General features: G+C 35.8%; 1 protein-coding gene across 1 annotated transcript; it reads left to right on the top strand.

Annotated features, from left to right (window-relative positions):
• The first annotated feature begins 275 nt into the window (after positions 1 to 275).
• Positions 276 to 7,077, top strand: LOC107797922 (protein LONGIFOLIA 1-like). The gene is made up of 6 exons (XM_016620845.2): positions 276 to 437; positions 1,139 to 1,401; positions 1,751 to 1,821; positions 2,247 to 4,352; positions 4,437 to 4,578; positions 6,005 to 7,077. Exons 2-6 carry the CDS (start codon positions 1,248 to 1,250, stop codon positions 6,832 to 6,834), a joined length of 3,303 nt encoding a protein of 1,100 aa, XP_016476331.2. The 5' UTR covers positions 276 to 437; positions 1,139 to 1,247; the 3' UTR covers positions 6,835 to 7,077.
• The last annotated feature ends 10,140 nt before the right edge of the window (positions 7,078 to 17,217 follow it).

Raw genomic sequence — 17,217 nt, 5'->3', positions numbered from 1 at the left:
AAGTTACACCTAAATATATGTTTAAGAAAAATACTTCTACATATAAATATTCTTGAATCCCTCCCCCCCCCCCCCCCCAAATAAAAAAGAAGAAAAAAGAGAAAGAGAAAGCTAAGCAGCCAAAGTAAATTGTTGCTTCTCTCAATGACCATCAGACAAAAAAATAGGTGATTTTTTAAAAATTTATTTAAATATTAATGCTCACAATTACTCGATATTTTAACTAGTAAAAAAATAAAATGCATACAAATTGACCAGAACACTATAGCAACACACAACATAAACAAGATTCATGGCAGCTCAGCTAAATGGTGTTTTGCAACTAATCTGTGAAAGCAAAATGAGGCTAATTAGATCTCAAGAATGCCTGACAGCAGCACATGAGGATGCAGACAGATTTAGAGCATGTAATCAATCCACATGGGATGAGGGAAGGGGTAAGGCCTGCAAATGCAAGACATCTGCATTTTCCCTCCACATTAAACCATAATAATAATACTACTAGTACTTTATTAACTATTATCAATGTTAGATAAGAGTAATTCTTTAATATTTCTTGCCAACTCTTCCCTCACTATCAACTCATTGTCACTCACATGTACCCATTTTCCCTCTCTCTCTTCCTTTCTCTCTCTAAGTAATACTACAGTACTTGTTTCAATCTCTTCCATTTTATGTGTGTGGGGTGTTCTTGTTTCTCCTTTTATTCTCCAAGAAAATTAACATTGAAACATTTACTAGTGGATCTATAGAGATGACCCTCTTACAGTTCTTGCATTAATGTTACTCATATTCACTTTCTTGATGTTATCATTGCTTTTTGCACAATTTTCTGGTGTTTTACTTAATTTGGTCTCATATGCTGAAAAGAACTTAAATTTGTTCTTTTGGGTATCTCAGCTCTTTCTTGTTTTTACTAGTAAGAAGTTGAAGCACTAATTTCTGGGCATATTACAGAAGAAAACAAGTCCATTAACTTGATTTCTCAGTGCTGAAAATCAAATCTTGATCTTAGGGGTTGTTGCTAGATGATGAAAACTGAAAGATTAAATTAGGTGAATGTTAGTGAAACTTTTATTATCATTGAGAGATATTCTATGATTTATGCTCCTGGAGTTGATTGGTATTGTTTCATCAGACCACAAAGCATAGAATGGTGGCTAGGAGAGGTTTTCCAGATTCTTGTTTGATTTGTGTGGTGTGAGGAACTGATTCCAGCTTTGTAGTGAAGAGCTTTGACTTTGACAATGGCTGCCAAGCTTTTACATTCATTGACTGAAGAGAACCAAGATTTGCAGAAACAAATTGGATGTATGACAGGAATCTTTCAACTATTTGATCGCCAAAGTATGCTTGCTAGCAGGCGCCTTATTGGTAACAGCCCCAAAAGGCTCACTTCTGGTAATACTTAGTATTTCATTCTGCCCAATTTGGTTAATTGTAAAATGTGTTTATGACAACATTTGTAAAGTATTTGCTTGTTTGTTGGAAATGGGAATCAAGATTTTATCTTTCTATCCATGTTCTTATGTCAACCATCTGGTTCATTTCTAGTGTGACCACCATTCTTGTCTCACAATTTCCTACTGGTCAAAAGAATTTTTTTGTCTAGGATTCCTCAAAGGATATAGCAAGATTTTGTAATTATGTTTTTATGAGTAGATAGGGGTGCTTCAGTTTTTCTTGGACACTTCAATTGGTCTCTTAAAGAATCATTTTTGTAACATCATGTGAATCTCATTTGTTACAGGCAGTTCTCACATTGGCAATGGCACTTCTGAAAAAGAGTACACTAATACATACCAAAAATCAGCAGCTATGGTAAGAGTTATTTGTGCTAACTTGATATCTCTCCTCAGTCCTCTCTGTCTCTCCCTATCAAATTTGAAAGTATTTGACACTTAAGCCCCTGTTTGAGTATTTATATGGTCATTAACATCAAACAGTTCATACTGAATGTGATTGGCAAGGACATTGACAATGCTGAGTTATTTGTTTGCATAGTCAAGACTGACTGATGTCTGATAACAATTGGCAATTCTTTTCTTCTTTTTGTTATGAATTGTAATTCAGATAAATTGTTGTATTTTTCTTTTTCTTTTTAACTTGATTTGTAAAATTAAAGTCCACTTATTTCAGTCCGTCTCACGAAGTCTGCGAGTGTCTAATGACTCTTGTATTTTTACACAACTGAGTATCTTTAATATTATATCTTGAAAGCTTGATGACACCACTTTTTGTTGCAGGAAAGCCACACAAACAAGATTGTGCAAGATAAACAAAGATTGTCTACAGAATCGTCGAGACCATCATTCTCATCTTCTTCACGTTCATCTTCTTTTTCTTCTCTTGATTGTAATAAAATAAGTCAACAAGAGCCCTTAGCTTTTGATCGATTAAGTTTTGCTGAAACTCCTTCAAGAGACTCAGCTGCAGTCCAACCAAATGCATCACCGCAATTTGGTCGGCAATCTCTTGACATTCGGGATGTGGTTAAGGATTCTATGAATAGAGAAGCTCAGAGGTTCTCAGCTGGACCTACAATGAAAGAAGAGGTGACAGAATCTATGTTGAAGCCCGGTGATTCCCCTAGGCCAGTGCAGGCTTTGAAATCCTTTGATGGGGCTTATGATAATGGGAAGCAGAATTCACCTGTTGATCTTAAGGAATCTCTTAGAGTTCTTGCAAAACTTCGGGAAGCGCCTTGGTACTCAAATGAACATAGGGAACTCACTAGATCATTATCATATCATTCAAAAGACACTTCTACATCATCAATCTCAAAAGATGCCCCTCGGTTCTCATGTGATGGGAGGGAAACAAATCCTTTACCCTTTGAATCGCGAGACATTTCAAAATCCGCTCTAAAGCTGAAAGAGCTACCAAGACTTTCTTTGGACAGTAGAGTGAGTCCAGTACGAAGCTTGAACTCAGAACCAAAGTCTAACTTTTCCTCAAAATCTATGCAGAAGGATAGTGGTTATAATTCCAATGCAAAGTCACCACCTCTGCTGCAAACATTTGGAACTCAGGCTCGTCCTCCTAGTGTTGTGGCAAAGTTAATGGGTCTAGAAACACTACCTGATGCCGTGTCATCAACTGACAGCAAGACGGGTTCGAGCAAATCTTCTCAAGTTGAAGAAACTGTTTCTTTTCCAAGGTCTTCAGAAGTATCTGAGCCATGCAAACCTATCCGAACTTCTAATTCCACGAAGAACCTCTGGAAAGAACCTACTTCTCCTCGGTGGAGAAACCCTGATATGGCTATGAAACCTATTTCTAGGTTTCCCATAGAACCAGCACCCTGGAAGCAAGTTGATAAGACTCGGGCATATGAGAAACCTGTATCCAGGACCTCAAAAGCTCCAGTAAAGCCTGCCAGCCCATTTCCTTCTGTCTACAGTGAGATCGAAAAGAGACTGAAAGATCTAGAATTCACCCAGTCGGGCAAGGATCTAAGAGCTCTTAAACAGATATTGGAAGCAATGCAGGTAAAGGGCCTCCTGGAGACAGAAAAAGAGGAGCAAGGTTCAAATTTTACTGGTCAGAAAGAGCATCACCAGAAGTTTGCGAGTTATGCACAGAGTGGAAAACTGGTAAACCAAAGAATGAGGCAGAGTGATCAATTGACTGCTCCAACAAAGAGGGGGCCTAATTCTTTAAAGAATTTTGAATCCCCAATAGTGATCATGAAGCCAGCAAAATTAGTGGAAAAATCTGATATTCCTACTTCTTCAATGATTCCACTTGATGGCTTACCCACTTTCCCCAAGCTTCATGGTGGTGACTCTGTCTATGGAAGAAAGGGTAATGCTACTAGCAGAACAGCTAAAGAACATCACCCAAGAACTAGTTATGGCAGCAGTTCAGTGAATTCCAATGAAGCAAGAAGAACTTCGAAACCTACACAAATTTCAACAAGGTCCCAACAGCTTCCTAAAGAGAGCACATCAGGCTCAATAAAGAGCCCAGGATCCATCAGCCCAAGATTGCAACAGCATAAACTGGAGCTAGAGAAAAGATCTCGGCCACCTACACCTCCATCTGATTCCAACAGATCGAGAAGACAGCCAAACAAGCAACAGACAGAGGCTAGTTCCCCTGGTGGAAGACGTAGACCAAGAGTTTCAAACATCCATCAAAATGATGGCCATGCGAGTGAGATCAGTAGTGAATCAAGGAATCTGTTTTGCCGTGGGAATGAGATTTCTGGTCAATCCAACGGTAATGTAATAGCAGAATCAAAAGTAGATTCTGAAGTCACTAGTTTTGAGCGCTCTCCTGAGTTGACAAGCAGCCGGAGTTCATCTATTGATGCGTCCAATTACCTGAGATGTGACTTGGTAGAGAAGGTAAGAAACTTCCATTTATTTGTGCCTTATATGGAGTACTTGAACCATACCATACCATGCTTGACGCTGAGACTTTCATTTCAGAAATCGTCTCTGGTGCTCTCTGAGGATGAACTGTTAGCTGAATCTGCCCCAGAGTATCCAAGTCCTGTCTCGGTTCTTGACAATGCCGTATATACAGATGAATCTCCCTCCCCTGTGAAGCATACTCCAACACTCATGAAAGGTGCTGCTTTCCCCTCGTATTTTGTGAAGAAATTAAAAGCACATTCACATAAGCAAATATAACTAGAAATAACAAGATCTATTATTTTGAGTTAAAGTTCCTACTCAAATCGAACTAGCACCTTCCTACTCGAATCGAACTAGCACCTAAGTGATGGCATGTTGGGGATATATTTGTTGATATTAGTGAGTTGAAGAATAGACATATTATGCAGATTCTTTGCAATAGGCACACATGTGCAGGAATATTCACTGATAGAGAATCATGATAAGTTAACTACTGGATACTTGTACTTTGTTATTAGGTTGCTTCATTTGCTGAAACATTTTCCCCTTAAATGCCTGCTGAAAAAGACTGAGAAAGGGTAGGAAAATAGTTGAAACTACTTTCTGTTTGGAAGCCTAAACTTTAGTTTAGTTTAACCCTTGGGGTGCAGCCCTTCCCTGCGTGCGCGCGAGATGCTTTGTGCACCGGGCTGCCCTTTTAACACTTGTTCAATGACTAGTATGTGCCAATTCATCTCTTTTTTTTTTGTGTGTGTGAGTGGGGGGGGGGGGGGGGTTGAATGCATGGACTCACTATGCCATGCCATGGTTATACAAGTGAATACCAACGAGTTTTAAATAAGTTAATAGGAAAAATAAGTAGAAGGGAGACTCAACTCTGAATAAAATAGGTCAAGGACAGCCTAAGGAAAAATAGAAGCTAAGAAAGTTTTATAGGATTTGAAAGTGTGAGCATCTCTCGCCAGAACAGCGAGAGCAAATGCATAAACTAGGTTCCACAGGAGATTCAGACCCAGGTACAGCAACCAACTATTATCACTTTGAGGGAACAAATACTTGGTGCTTTTAAGCCACCTTGGATTTGACCGAACAATGAACACCAGTATGATATGCAGATGCCCCCTTCATGTCTGTCAAAAAAACTTGAATAATAACATGATAAGCTAAAAAGGCACATACATCTACGTGTATATTTGTATATTCTTTATGTGCATTAAATTTGTCCGTTCTAGTCACTTATGTCACCTGGAACAAACCAAAATTGTGGTAAACCTTATACATTGCTGCTTCAGTTGATTTTTTCAGTAGCACATTACAATTTTGTCACTGCCATCCACATCTGACACAAATTTATTCACTGCACTCAGATCTCCTTTTTCTTTTAACCGTCCAAAACTAAACAGATTACAGATCTAATTATAGTAAGAAAATAAAGATATATTGCAAATACTTGAAAGCTGCTCAAATGAATATTGTAGTCAGCATTCAGCAAGAAATATCAGATAAGTGTCTCCATTATGGTGTCAGTCTTTTGTCCTTCTGGAGTCAAAATAGTTTTGACTATTCAGTTTATAGTTTATGTATACTGTTTAAAAAGTGGGATATTTTTGTTTCTCATCATATGTTATTTTGTGTGACAGATGAGAGCTGCAGCGTTGCTGATAAATTTTCCAGTCCGCCACAGAGTGATCGAGCCAATACTCTTGCGACTGATGCCACCAATTCTGGTCTCTCATCGGAAATCAATCGAAAAAAATTACAAAACATCGAGAATTTGGTTCAGAAACTTAGGAGGTTGAACTCCAACCATGATGAGGCTCGCACGGATTATATTGCGTCTCTCTGTGAGAACACAAACCCAGACCACAGATACATTTCAGAGATCTTATTGGCTTCAGGACTCCTTCTCAGGGATCTCGGCTCAAGCCTAACAAGTTTCCAGTTCCATCCATCAGGTCACCCCATCAACCCGGAGCTGTTCCTTGTCTTGGAACAAACCAAGGCAAGCACTTTAGTTAAGGAGGAATTCTGCAATGAAAAGATGAGGCATTCTAAGCCGAAGGAAAGGATACGTCGGAAACTCATCTTTGATGTTGTTAATGAGATTCTTGCTGGAAAATTGGTGTTAGTGGGACCATCTTATGATCCATGGTTGAGACACCAGAAGCTAGCAAAGAACGCTCTGAATGCTCAAAGACTTCTGAGGGATTTGTGCGCGGAGATAGAACTACTTCAAGCTAAACCATCAAAAAGCGACTTGGAGGATGAGGAAGATGAGTGGAAAAACATATTGCTTGAGGATGTGATGCATCGATCAGAGAGTTGGACGATATTCACTGGTGAGTTATCAACTGTAGTCTTGGACGTGGAACGGATGATCTTTAAAGATTTAGTTGATGAGATAGTGAGAGGTGATGGTGCTGGTTTGAGAGCAAAACCAACTAGGCGTAGACAGCTATTTGCAAAGTAGTACTATATCTCTACCATTCTATTCTTGACTTCTCTTTGTTTTTTGTTTGTTTTCCTCCTCAGCCTAATTATTGAGTAGTAAAATAATTCAGAAATACTCATTTGCGTCTTGGGTTATATGTAAAGGAATAATTTCCTCTTAATTGTATTACCAACATACTTAGTGAAGATCACCTGTCCAGAAAATGTACCATTATATGTATTGTTTCGCATCATGTTATGCAGAATTATAGATTTTTTACCAGCTATTCTTTTCCTTTTTGTGGTTCTTTTTTATTTTGTTAAGGTACATTTCTCGACTTATGAAAAATACCATTTCTTGGTTTTACAAGAATAGCAACATCATGTTCTAGGTATCTGTTTCTCTTTTTTCTTGAGATGGGGTTGATGAAATAATATCTGGCACTTACGTGGTTTTGTCTATTTTGGGATGCAAATACGTCGGAATTTGTTAATCCAACGATTCAAGGTGGTCTGACGTACCTTACAGTTTATACTTCCAATTAGAATATATTTTTCTCGAACAATGTTCGATGATACTTTCTAGTTTGGTCTTTTTTGGACAAAATGTGACAAATGAAAAACAAAGGGACTCCCAAGGAGTACCTTTTTGTTATCTTAAACAGTTAAATATGAATATTAACTCAAATGACAATAGCTACTGTAGAATCTTAAGTTCTGGAAATGAAAATACAAGAATAGCCACATGCTCTTACCTTGGTTTAAGGCTGTATTCTGGCCCGAGCCTAAATGGGCCGGGCCTAATGGTTCCGGGCTTTGACGGGCCGGTTTTTTCTGATGGGTGGAACCAGCTCACTGTGGGCCTAAGCCCACATGGTTCCGTGCTAAATGCCGGGCCTACGTGTTCCGGGTTATCTTTTTTTAAATTTTTTTTAATCTAAGACAATTTCTTATAAACTATATATATATATCCATCTACACCAGGATCAGGGTAGGCGGCGGTATTCCGCACGGCCATCCAGATCTAGCTGTTTCAGTACCTTTGAAGGTACCATCTACACCAGGATCAGGGTAGGCGGGCGGTAGTCCACACAACCATCCAGATCTAGCTGTTTCAGTACCTTTGAAGGTTGGCGGTAGTCCGCGCGACCAGTAAAGATTCGAAATATACGGGAATTTTATTATAGTTTTAATGACTGTATGGAAGGATCTATCCTTTTACCCAAACAAGGGGCCTGTCTAGGTCCGATACATACTCTTATTGAACCCATGTGTCTAACAGTTCTAATTGTGAAAGGGATAGCCCTTTTGACAACTTCAGCGGGCTTTAATGTCACAGCTGGCTAGACGTAGCCACTAAGGCAAAACCAATAAGAGTAGTACCAGAGTCGACTGTACCACAATCTTGGAACCAAGCCAAGAAACTATATTAAAATTCCTTTATATTTTGAAAGAGTCTGGATTTTTCATGGTTAATATGCAAGAGAAATTAGTTTTTCAACATAAATATGAATCCGCTTAGCCGGACATAGTCACAGCTGGGGAGAGAAACTAAGTATATAAAATACTATATAATAAAATAAAATAAATACCTTTAAGGCCGAGAAGCAAGGCCCTGAAGATGAACTGAACTTCAAAACTTTTATTAATCTTCAACTGATTTATAAAACTAATAAGCTAAAAACTTTACAAGGAGAGAGTTTAGAGAGAGAGATTAGAGAGAGAGGGGGTTCTCACGACCTGCTTCTTCAAATGAAGAGGTCCTCTATTTAAAGAAGGAAAAAAAACATAAAGAATCTTTAAATAGTAGATTGGGTCCCACATCTGGGTCCTTTATACAGTATTTCTACTGTTGGGAACAGTGTATCTACTGTTGTGTGGGGTCTTCGACGGCTTTAGTCAAAGTCCTCTTCTGTCTAAATCGTTCTTTTGTTGGAGGAATTTTTCCACCTTTTCTTTCTCTTTGTCAGATAATATTATTTCTGGCTGCATCGGCTGTGAATCTTCTTCTGCGATATCATCGCCACTTGTTTCACTGTGCATTGATGTGTCTGATCTTTCACATTGATTCAAAGTTTGAAGTAAATTTCTTTTTACTTCTTCCAGATATTTATTTACTAATTCGGTTTTATCTCCGTCTTGAATAGAGATTCTTCGAGCAATATGTTTGACGGAGCTGTCATCAAATATTTTCTTCTGTGGAGTGGACGAGTATACTTGGATTTGTGTTTTAATAGAATCCAATAATTCTTGTCCATATAATGTTTTTGTCTTGGGATCATTCTTCATCAATTTGTCCCAAAAATTATTGTAAAATACCTTATATAAGCAAGGGATTTGTTCCTCCGTAAAACCTAATTCAGGAGTCTATTTATGAATCCATGGGATAGAGAATTCAATAAAGAAGCAAATTTGATCAATTTTCTCAAGGCAACAGATATGATCTGCGTGATATAACTCGGTTAGGAATGATGAAACTTTTGCCCATTCTTTGTATAACTTAAGGAATGGTTCAGGCAGGATTTTTGTTGTGGGATCGTGGTATGACCACCAATTTAAAAACCAGTTAGGAATTGGTCCTGTAAATACCTTTGCACATACTTTAATAAACAAAGTATGTTTATGCCTCTCATTGTTATAATAAAGCACTCTATCAAATGTTTGGATATAATCCCAATAAGTAAAATTCATAGGTGATTTATTAAGGCTTATCTGCCTTTCTTTCATTGTTGAAATTCCTCATTCTTCAACATATATAATCTGTTTGATAATGATTTTTGAAAAGTTATAAACGCTTTCATTTGTGTTATAACCCGAAAAGTGCTGGAATTCTGCACTACATGTACTGATTAGAATAGTCTCATAATAAGTGCGGGTTTTATATGATTCACCCGGGTAGTATAATCCATTAATCAGATATCTCTGGAATATCTTCCATGGTTCATCTTTTCTCTAAATCTCAGAGTTTTCTAGGAGAAATATCATTTCTTTCTTTGGTAATTTTTCGTAAGACTTAATATCATCGTTGTCTTCTTCTCTAGCGATTGAAGCAAATGTATTACTTTGCTTTTTGGAAGCCAAATATGCCTGTAGATGACCATATAATGGATCATCTTCTGGAATATCATCCAGATGTATAGACGGACCTGATGAAGAATCTCCTTTATGGAAAACCTTTGAGTTTATTAAACTCTTTTTCCCTGCCTGTATCACTGGAGAATTTGATGAGGATCCGTATAACGATCCTTGAGAATATGATCTATTAGGGGAAGATCTTCCCCTACCTCTGCCTCTGGTGGCCCATGAAGGGTCCATTCTGCAGAAATAACAAGTCAATTTACTCTGAGAAGTAATAATCCAACATATCAACCCTAATAATATAGTCTAGGTATGAATTCTTAATAAATTCAATATGATTATAATATTTAATCTGGTTATCAATGATCTCTTCAATTATCAAATCAATTATGAGACTTTGTAGATCACGATTTAATCTAACCACTTTAAGGATAGTAATTAATACTTCTTCTTCTAGAAAGGTCGTATAAAAATTCATAATTAATCAAGGTATTCACGGGATAAGAAATCCGGAAGGGAATTATCAATTCCTTTTTTTGTATTGAATTTCGAAATCAAAAGGTACTAGCTGAGCTTGCCATCTAGCAAATATTAACTTAGACGCATCATGTTTGAAATCTTTGTCAAACATATATTTAACAGATTGAGCATCAGTTTTTATTAAAAACTTTTGATTATATAAATCGTCTTGAAATTTTAAAACACATTTAACAATAGTCAACATTTCATGAGCCACAGTAGCATATTTCTTCTGGGCTTCGGTCCATTTACCAGAGTGAAATCTTATCAGGTATTCACTCTTATTGTTGGGATTCACTTGTTTTAAAATCCCACCGTAGCCAACGTTGGACGCATCGGTCTCGATAATTTTTTGCCATGTAGGATTAGCAAGAGTTAAGCAAGGTAAAGACTTAAAACGTTGTTTAATATTTTTGACTAATGCAGTATGCTGGTTAGTCCAAGGCTGCTTATGATCCTTTTTCAGCCTGTCGTATAAAAGGGCTAAATCCCGAGATAAACCTTTGTAGAAAGGAGATATATAATTCAAACTTCCCAAAAGTCTTTGTAATTGAGTCCTGTCAGTAATAACATCAGGAAATTTTGAGGCAAAATCAATCGATCTTTGTATCGGGGTAATTTTTCCCTAGCAAATATTATGACCTAAAAATCGAACATTTGTTTGGAATAGACTCATTTTTGGTTTAGAAATTACTAAACCGTTTTGTATTACAATTTTTTATAAATATCAAGATGCTTAATATGCATCTCCAATGTTTTAGAAAATACTAATATGTCGTCAATATAAACGATGATAAAATCTAGATAAGGACTAAAAATATCATTCATAATTTTCTGAAATTCAGAAGGGGCATTTTTTAAACCAAATGGCATGACATTCCATTCATATTGCCCAAATGGAACATTAAAAGCAGTTCTATAAGTATGCTCCTTAAAAATTTGAATTTGCCAATATCCAGATTTTAAATCGAATTTTGAAAATATATTGGCGTCATATAATCTAGATAGCAAGTCCCTTTTATTGGGGATAGGATATCTAATCCATTTTAGATGTTTATTCAATGGTTTATAATTTATAACTAATCTAGGAATACCTCGTTCTTTTTCTGCAGCATTATTAACATAAAAGGCAGAACATGACCAAGGAGATTTTGAGGGTTTTATCAAACCCTTTTGTAACAAGCTGTGAATCTCGTTTTTGCATAATTCAACTAGTTCAGCATTCATCTGGCAAGGTCGAGATTTAGTAGGGATATCATCCTTGGAGAAGTTTTCTTCGTAAGGAAGAGTTACAATATGCCTTTTTCGGTTCCAAAAGGCACTAGGGTGATCGGCGCAAATATCAACAGCCATCTTTTCAGCAATCAATTTAATCTTTTGCTGAACCTTAGCAGATTGTAAAGTATAGAATATATTCATGCTTAATATTTCTAATTGTAATGAATCAACATGCCTTTGTTTCATATTAATCAAGGCGTTAATATCTCTAGTTACGGGATCTATAACAAAAGAATAACTTATCCTTTTATCTTGATAAGTAGCAGAAAAACCCTGTGCATCTATGTTATTAAAAGAGTAAATAACATTAATAAAAGGGGTTCCAAGTATAATCGGAAGGTATAACTGATTTTTTACCAAAAAGAAGAAATAAGGAATACAGACTTTATTTTGGCAAATATGAGTATTTGGTAGTTTGTACTCTATATCTAAAGCATGACCAGAAGCGGATTTAACCAAATGAGTGGTCTTTTGAAAATATTTAGTTGGAATTAATCCTTCCTGAATGCAGCTTACATCAGCACCACTATCAATCATAGCTACATCAGTTATAGAAAAATTATTATCGATCAAAATAGTACATTTAATATACCATTTATGCGCAGTAATAATTTGCATCATACCTAAAAACATATCAGATTTTTCTTCAGTCAGATCAGAAATTTCTTTTCCTTTATCATTAGAAAATTTAGAAATTCTTTTAGTCGAAAATTCAGGTAGAGAATTATTTTTCTCAATTTGAGTAATTCGGTGATCGCAAATCATTTGATTTTGCTTAAGAGACTTAATATCCTTTTTCAAAATTTTAATTTCTTCCTTTAAATCATCAAAAGAAGCATCTCTGCTAGGCGTACTGGACTTATGAAGTCGTTTATTAATTTCAGACAAAGAATAAGGCACAAAATGTTCAAATTCGTGCTTGTATTTTTCAAAAGGTTTTGAACTACTAGAACTAGAACTTGCAGCTAAATAAATAATTTTTTCACGAAGTTTTTCGTCGGTAACTTCTTTTAAAAGTTCTATTACATTATCAGATGTAATAGTTTTCATATTTAAATCATGAAATTGTGATTGCAATTTATAAAATTCGTCACTATCACAAGTACAAATATCACCTTTGCAAGTAGTGCAAGAAGTATCAACATTTTTATCACTATCAGATAAATCAATTAAATCAACTTCATCTTCAGATTCAGTCTCAGAGTAATAGTCAGATTCTGATCCTGAAGTGTATAACAATCCATAAACCTTATCGCGTAACTCATCATCGAGTTCTAAGGTTTTCAGCTTTTGAAGCTTGCAATTTGGAGAAATATGACCAAACTTTCCACACTTATAACACTTAATATCGGCGAGATCTCTCTTTGATCTATTCTTCGTAAATTGTGTAGATTTCCGATGCGTTTTTCTAGTATCACGCTCTTCCTTAGGCCTATATCTAGACCTCTTTTTCTTATACAGGCTATCCGGGTGAGGATACCTATGATATCTGTTTTTCTTCTTCCTACTTTGAGTAGAGGTTCCGGGTAAACCGAACTGGGTACAGAAGTCACCTAATTGGGATTTCTCTTTAAGCTTATCAACCTTAAGCTGTCTAGAAAGCTTTAGCTCATTACACAAGTTTAATCCTTCTTGTGTACATACTCCTATAAGTTTACCATAGGTATAATTACCATACTGAATTTCACCGTAACTACCCCTTAATACTTTCCTTACTCTTTCAGCAAATAAGGAAGGGAGGTCGTCTATAAACTTAGCTTTCCAATGCTCATATTTATTCTCGGGTAGTTCCATAACCCTACTCATAAAAGTATCTTTATACCATCTAAATTCACTAAGGGTCTTATATCTAAGCCCATTAAGTAAGGTTCTGATGGTCTCATGATTTGAGGTAAATCTACCATTGAAATGCTCTAAAATTGTAAGGATAAGGGTATATACTGCATCTTCTCTATCCTTAACTAGAGTCATACCTATGTTATCAACACCCTCGTCTACGACCGTAACATTAATAACGAAAGCCTTTTCTTCAACAGATAAATATTCCCACCAACCACGAAGTTGGTCAGTAAAACCTGCAATAATCATTTTGCAAATAGTTCTATCTGTATTTTTAAAACTTTTGCAGATAGTCGAATACATAAGCATTCTATGTACGAGAATGGTTAATTGTTTATCAGTCAAACCATCAAGATTCCATTCATAAATTTCGGAACCGCTATAAGACGTATTAGTCTGATTCCAATCGCGTTCCTCAATCAACACATCTTGAGGAGTAGGACGGGGATAATAGTAAGTTTGCATCCTAGGTCTGTCAGCATACCTACTATTGGGTTTAACTATACCTTTGAGTTTATTAAACTCTGACCATGTCTCAGTTTTATAATCAGAAACGGTCTCAATTATATCAACAAATATTTTAGATAAATCAATTGGTCTAACATTCAAACGAGAAAGCTTTTTATCAAGGAGTTATGCTAAGTCATCAAGAGATTTAAATTTAAAATCCTGAATCTTGGGAGGTCTTTGAATATGAGTAAGAATAGCTTGATCAACTGTTTTACTTCCCGAAGTGGAGGCAATATCAGTTGGTCCTTTCTTAGTACTCATTTCCTTTATTAAAACAGTCAAATCATCCAGTGTCTTATCAAGAGAACCGATATGTTCTCCTAAAATCTTTACATATAAACCCAAATAATTGTTTTGAGAAATCAATTTATTAATTTCTGCGATACTAATAGCTGCAACGTTATCATCAATAAAATTTTGAAAGGCAGTGAAGGTAATACCAGTATTATTAGGTAAAATAAAGGGGGCATGAGGAGGATAAATGGCTTTAGTAATATTACCACTCCCATCTTTATAAGATCTTTCTAATACCTTTATATAAAGAGGCAAATACGCTGTTATAAACCAAGGAACAAAATACATAATTTGATTATGCAGGGCACAAGTTTCATAAAATTCTTGAGAAATATTATTCAAATCATCTTTGCTATAAGTATCGAAAAACCATATTTTAAACTGGTTCCATTTATCACTAAAAAATTCCTTTTGAATATATTTTCGTGCCTGAGAACCGGGGCTAAAATCAATTTGGTGTGGAATCATTAAGTACTATTGGGGTCGAAATCCATCTCGGATACAGAAGGAATATCCTTATCAGAAATATTGTCATTGTCCTGAACAATATTTGTTTGAGGGTTAACTTTAACCCTTTCAACTCTTTCGACAGGCTTATTACTAACTTTACTAGTAATAGTGTGTAAAGAGGCTGCACGATTGCGAGCTGGACCGTAGACTGGTTCAACAGGAGAAATATGTTGAATAGCAGGTAGAAGTCTATGATTAGAAAACGAATGTCTATTATAAATAGTAGACTTATCATCAAATTGAATACAAATCCTACCATCCGGATTTTGAGTAACATGCGAAAATTCAGTATTTGACAAGTCGTTAGTAATCTGACTTGGGGATATAACCGAATTTAAAGTCCAAGTAGTTGGAAAATTAATTTCTTCCCACCTAATAGGTCTCCTAGTGGTGACCTTGGACCTTGTAAAGTTGGTTTCTACCAGTATGGTCTGATCCGATGTATCGTATAGCTTACATCTAGGATTTAAAGTAGATAATAGTTTAAAATAACTCCTATAAGACAGACATATAAGTTCAGAACCAGGCGCATAATTATAACCATGCGTTTTCACATTTAAAGTTAAGGCATCAAGAATATTAACCGTAGACTGGTTCAACAGGAGAAATATGTTGAATAGCAGGTAGAAGTCTATGATTAGAAAACGAATGTCTATTATAAATAGTAGACTTATCATCAAATTGAATACAAATCCTACCATCCGGATTTTGAGTAATATGCGAAAATTCAGTATTTGACAAGTCGTTAGTAATTTGACTTGGGGATATAACCGAATTTAAAGTCCAAGTAGTTGGGAAATTAATTTCTTCCCACCTAATAGGTCTCCTAGTGGTGACCTTGGACCTTGCAAAGTTGGTTTCTACCAGTATGGTCTGATCCGATGTATTGTATAGCTTACATCTAGGATTTAAAGTAGATCATAGTTTAAAATAAATCCTATAAGACAGACATATAAGTTCAGAACCAGGCGCATAATTATAACCATGCGTTTTCACATTTAAAGTCAAGGCATCAAGAATTTTAACATCAGAAAGAGATAACTGCAGATTGGGTCTAGTATTAAAATATACTGGACCATAGGCCACAGTAGATTCAATCGAACCCATCAGAGATTGTCTGAAATTCAGATTTCTAGCATCTCTAAGAGCTGCTAAAAAGGTCTCTGGTAATCTTTTAAGGGTTAACGGTTTAAATGCAATTTGAATCATACCAATATGCAGATAATGATAATGATGTTTATATAAATCTATATCGTGTTTGTTTAATAAATGAATAGTCTGTTCAGACGAATTTAATGCTAAAGACTGTTCAGTCGTTTTTATCAATTGTTTAGAAGAAAGGTTTGCTAGGCGTACTGGACTTATGAAGTCATTTATTAATTTCAGACAAAGAATAAGGCACAAAATGTTCAAATCCGTGCTTGTATTTTTCAAAAGGTTTTGAACTACTAGAACTAGAACTTGCAGCTAAATAAATAATTTTTTCACGAAGTTTTTCATCGGTAACTTCTTTTAAAAGTTCTATTACATTATCAAATGTAATAGTTTTCATATTTAAGTCATGAAATTGTGATTGCAATTTATAAAATTCGTCACTATCACAAGTACAAATATCACCTTTGCAAGCAGTGCAAAAAGTATCAACATTTTTATCACTATCAGATAAATCAATTAAATCAACTTCATCTTCAGATTCAGTCTCAAAGTAATAGTCAGATTCTGATCCTGAAGTGTATAACAAGCCATAAACCTTATCGCATAACTCATCATCGAGTTCTAAGGTTTTCAACTTTTGAATCTTGCAATTTGGAGAAATATGACCAAACTTTCCACACTTAATATCGGCGAGATCTCTCTTTGATCTATTCTTCGTAAATCGAGTAGATTTCCGATGCGCTTTTCTAGTATCACGCTCTTCCTTAGGCCTATATCTAGACCTCTTTTTCTTATACGGGCTATCCGGGTGAGGATACTTATGATATTTGTTTTTCTTCTTCCTACTTTGAGTAGAGGTTCCGGGTAAATCGAACTGGGTACAGAAGTCACCTAATTGGGATTTCTCTTTAAGCTTATCAACCTTAAGCTGTCTAGAAAGCTTTAGCTCATTACACAAGTTTAATCCTTCTTGTGTACATACTCCTATAAGTTTACCATAGGTATAATTATCATACTGAATTTCACCGTAACTACCCCTTAATACTTTCCTTACTCTTTCAGCAAATAAGGAAGGGAGGCCGTCTATAAACTTAGCTTTCCAATGCTCATATTTATTCTCGGGTAGTTCCATAACCCTACTCATAAAAGTATCTTTATACCATCTAAATTCACTAAGGGTCTTACATCTAAGCCCATTAAGTAAGGTTCTGATGGTCTCATGATTTGAGGTAAATCTACC

This window comes from Nicotiana tabacum, chromosome 6, assembly GCF_000715075.1.
Source record: "Nicotiana tabacum cultivar K326 chromosome 6, ASM71507v2, whole genome shotgun sequence".
Taxonomy (NCBI): domain Eukaryota; kingdom Viridiplantae; phylum Streptophyta; class Magnoliopsida; order Solanales; family Solanaceae; genus Nicotiana; species Nicotiana tabacum.
This window is presented reverse-complemented; position numbering and strand designations above follow the sequence as displayed.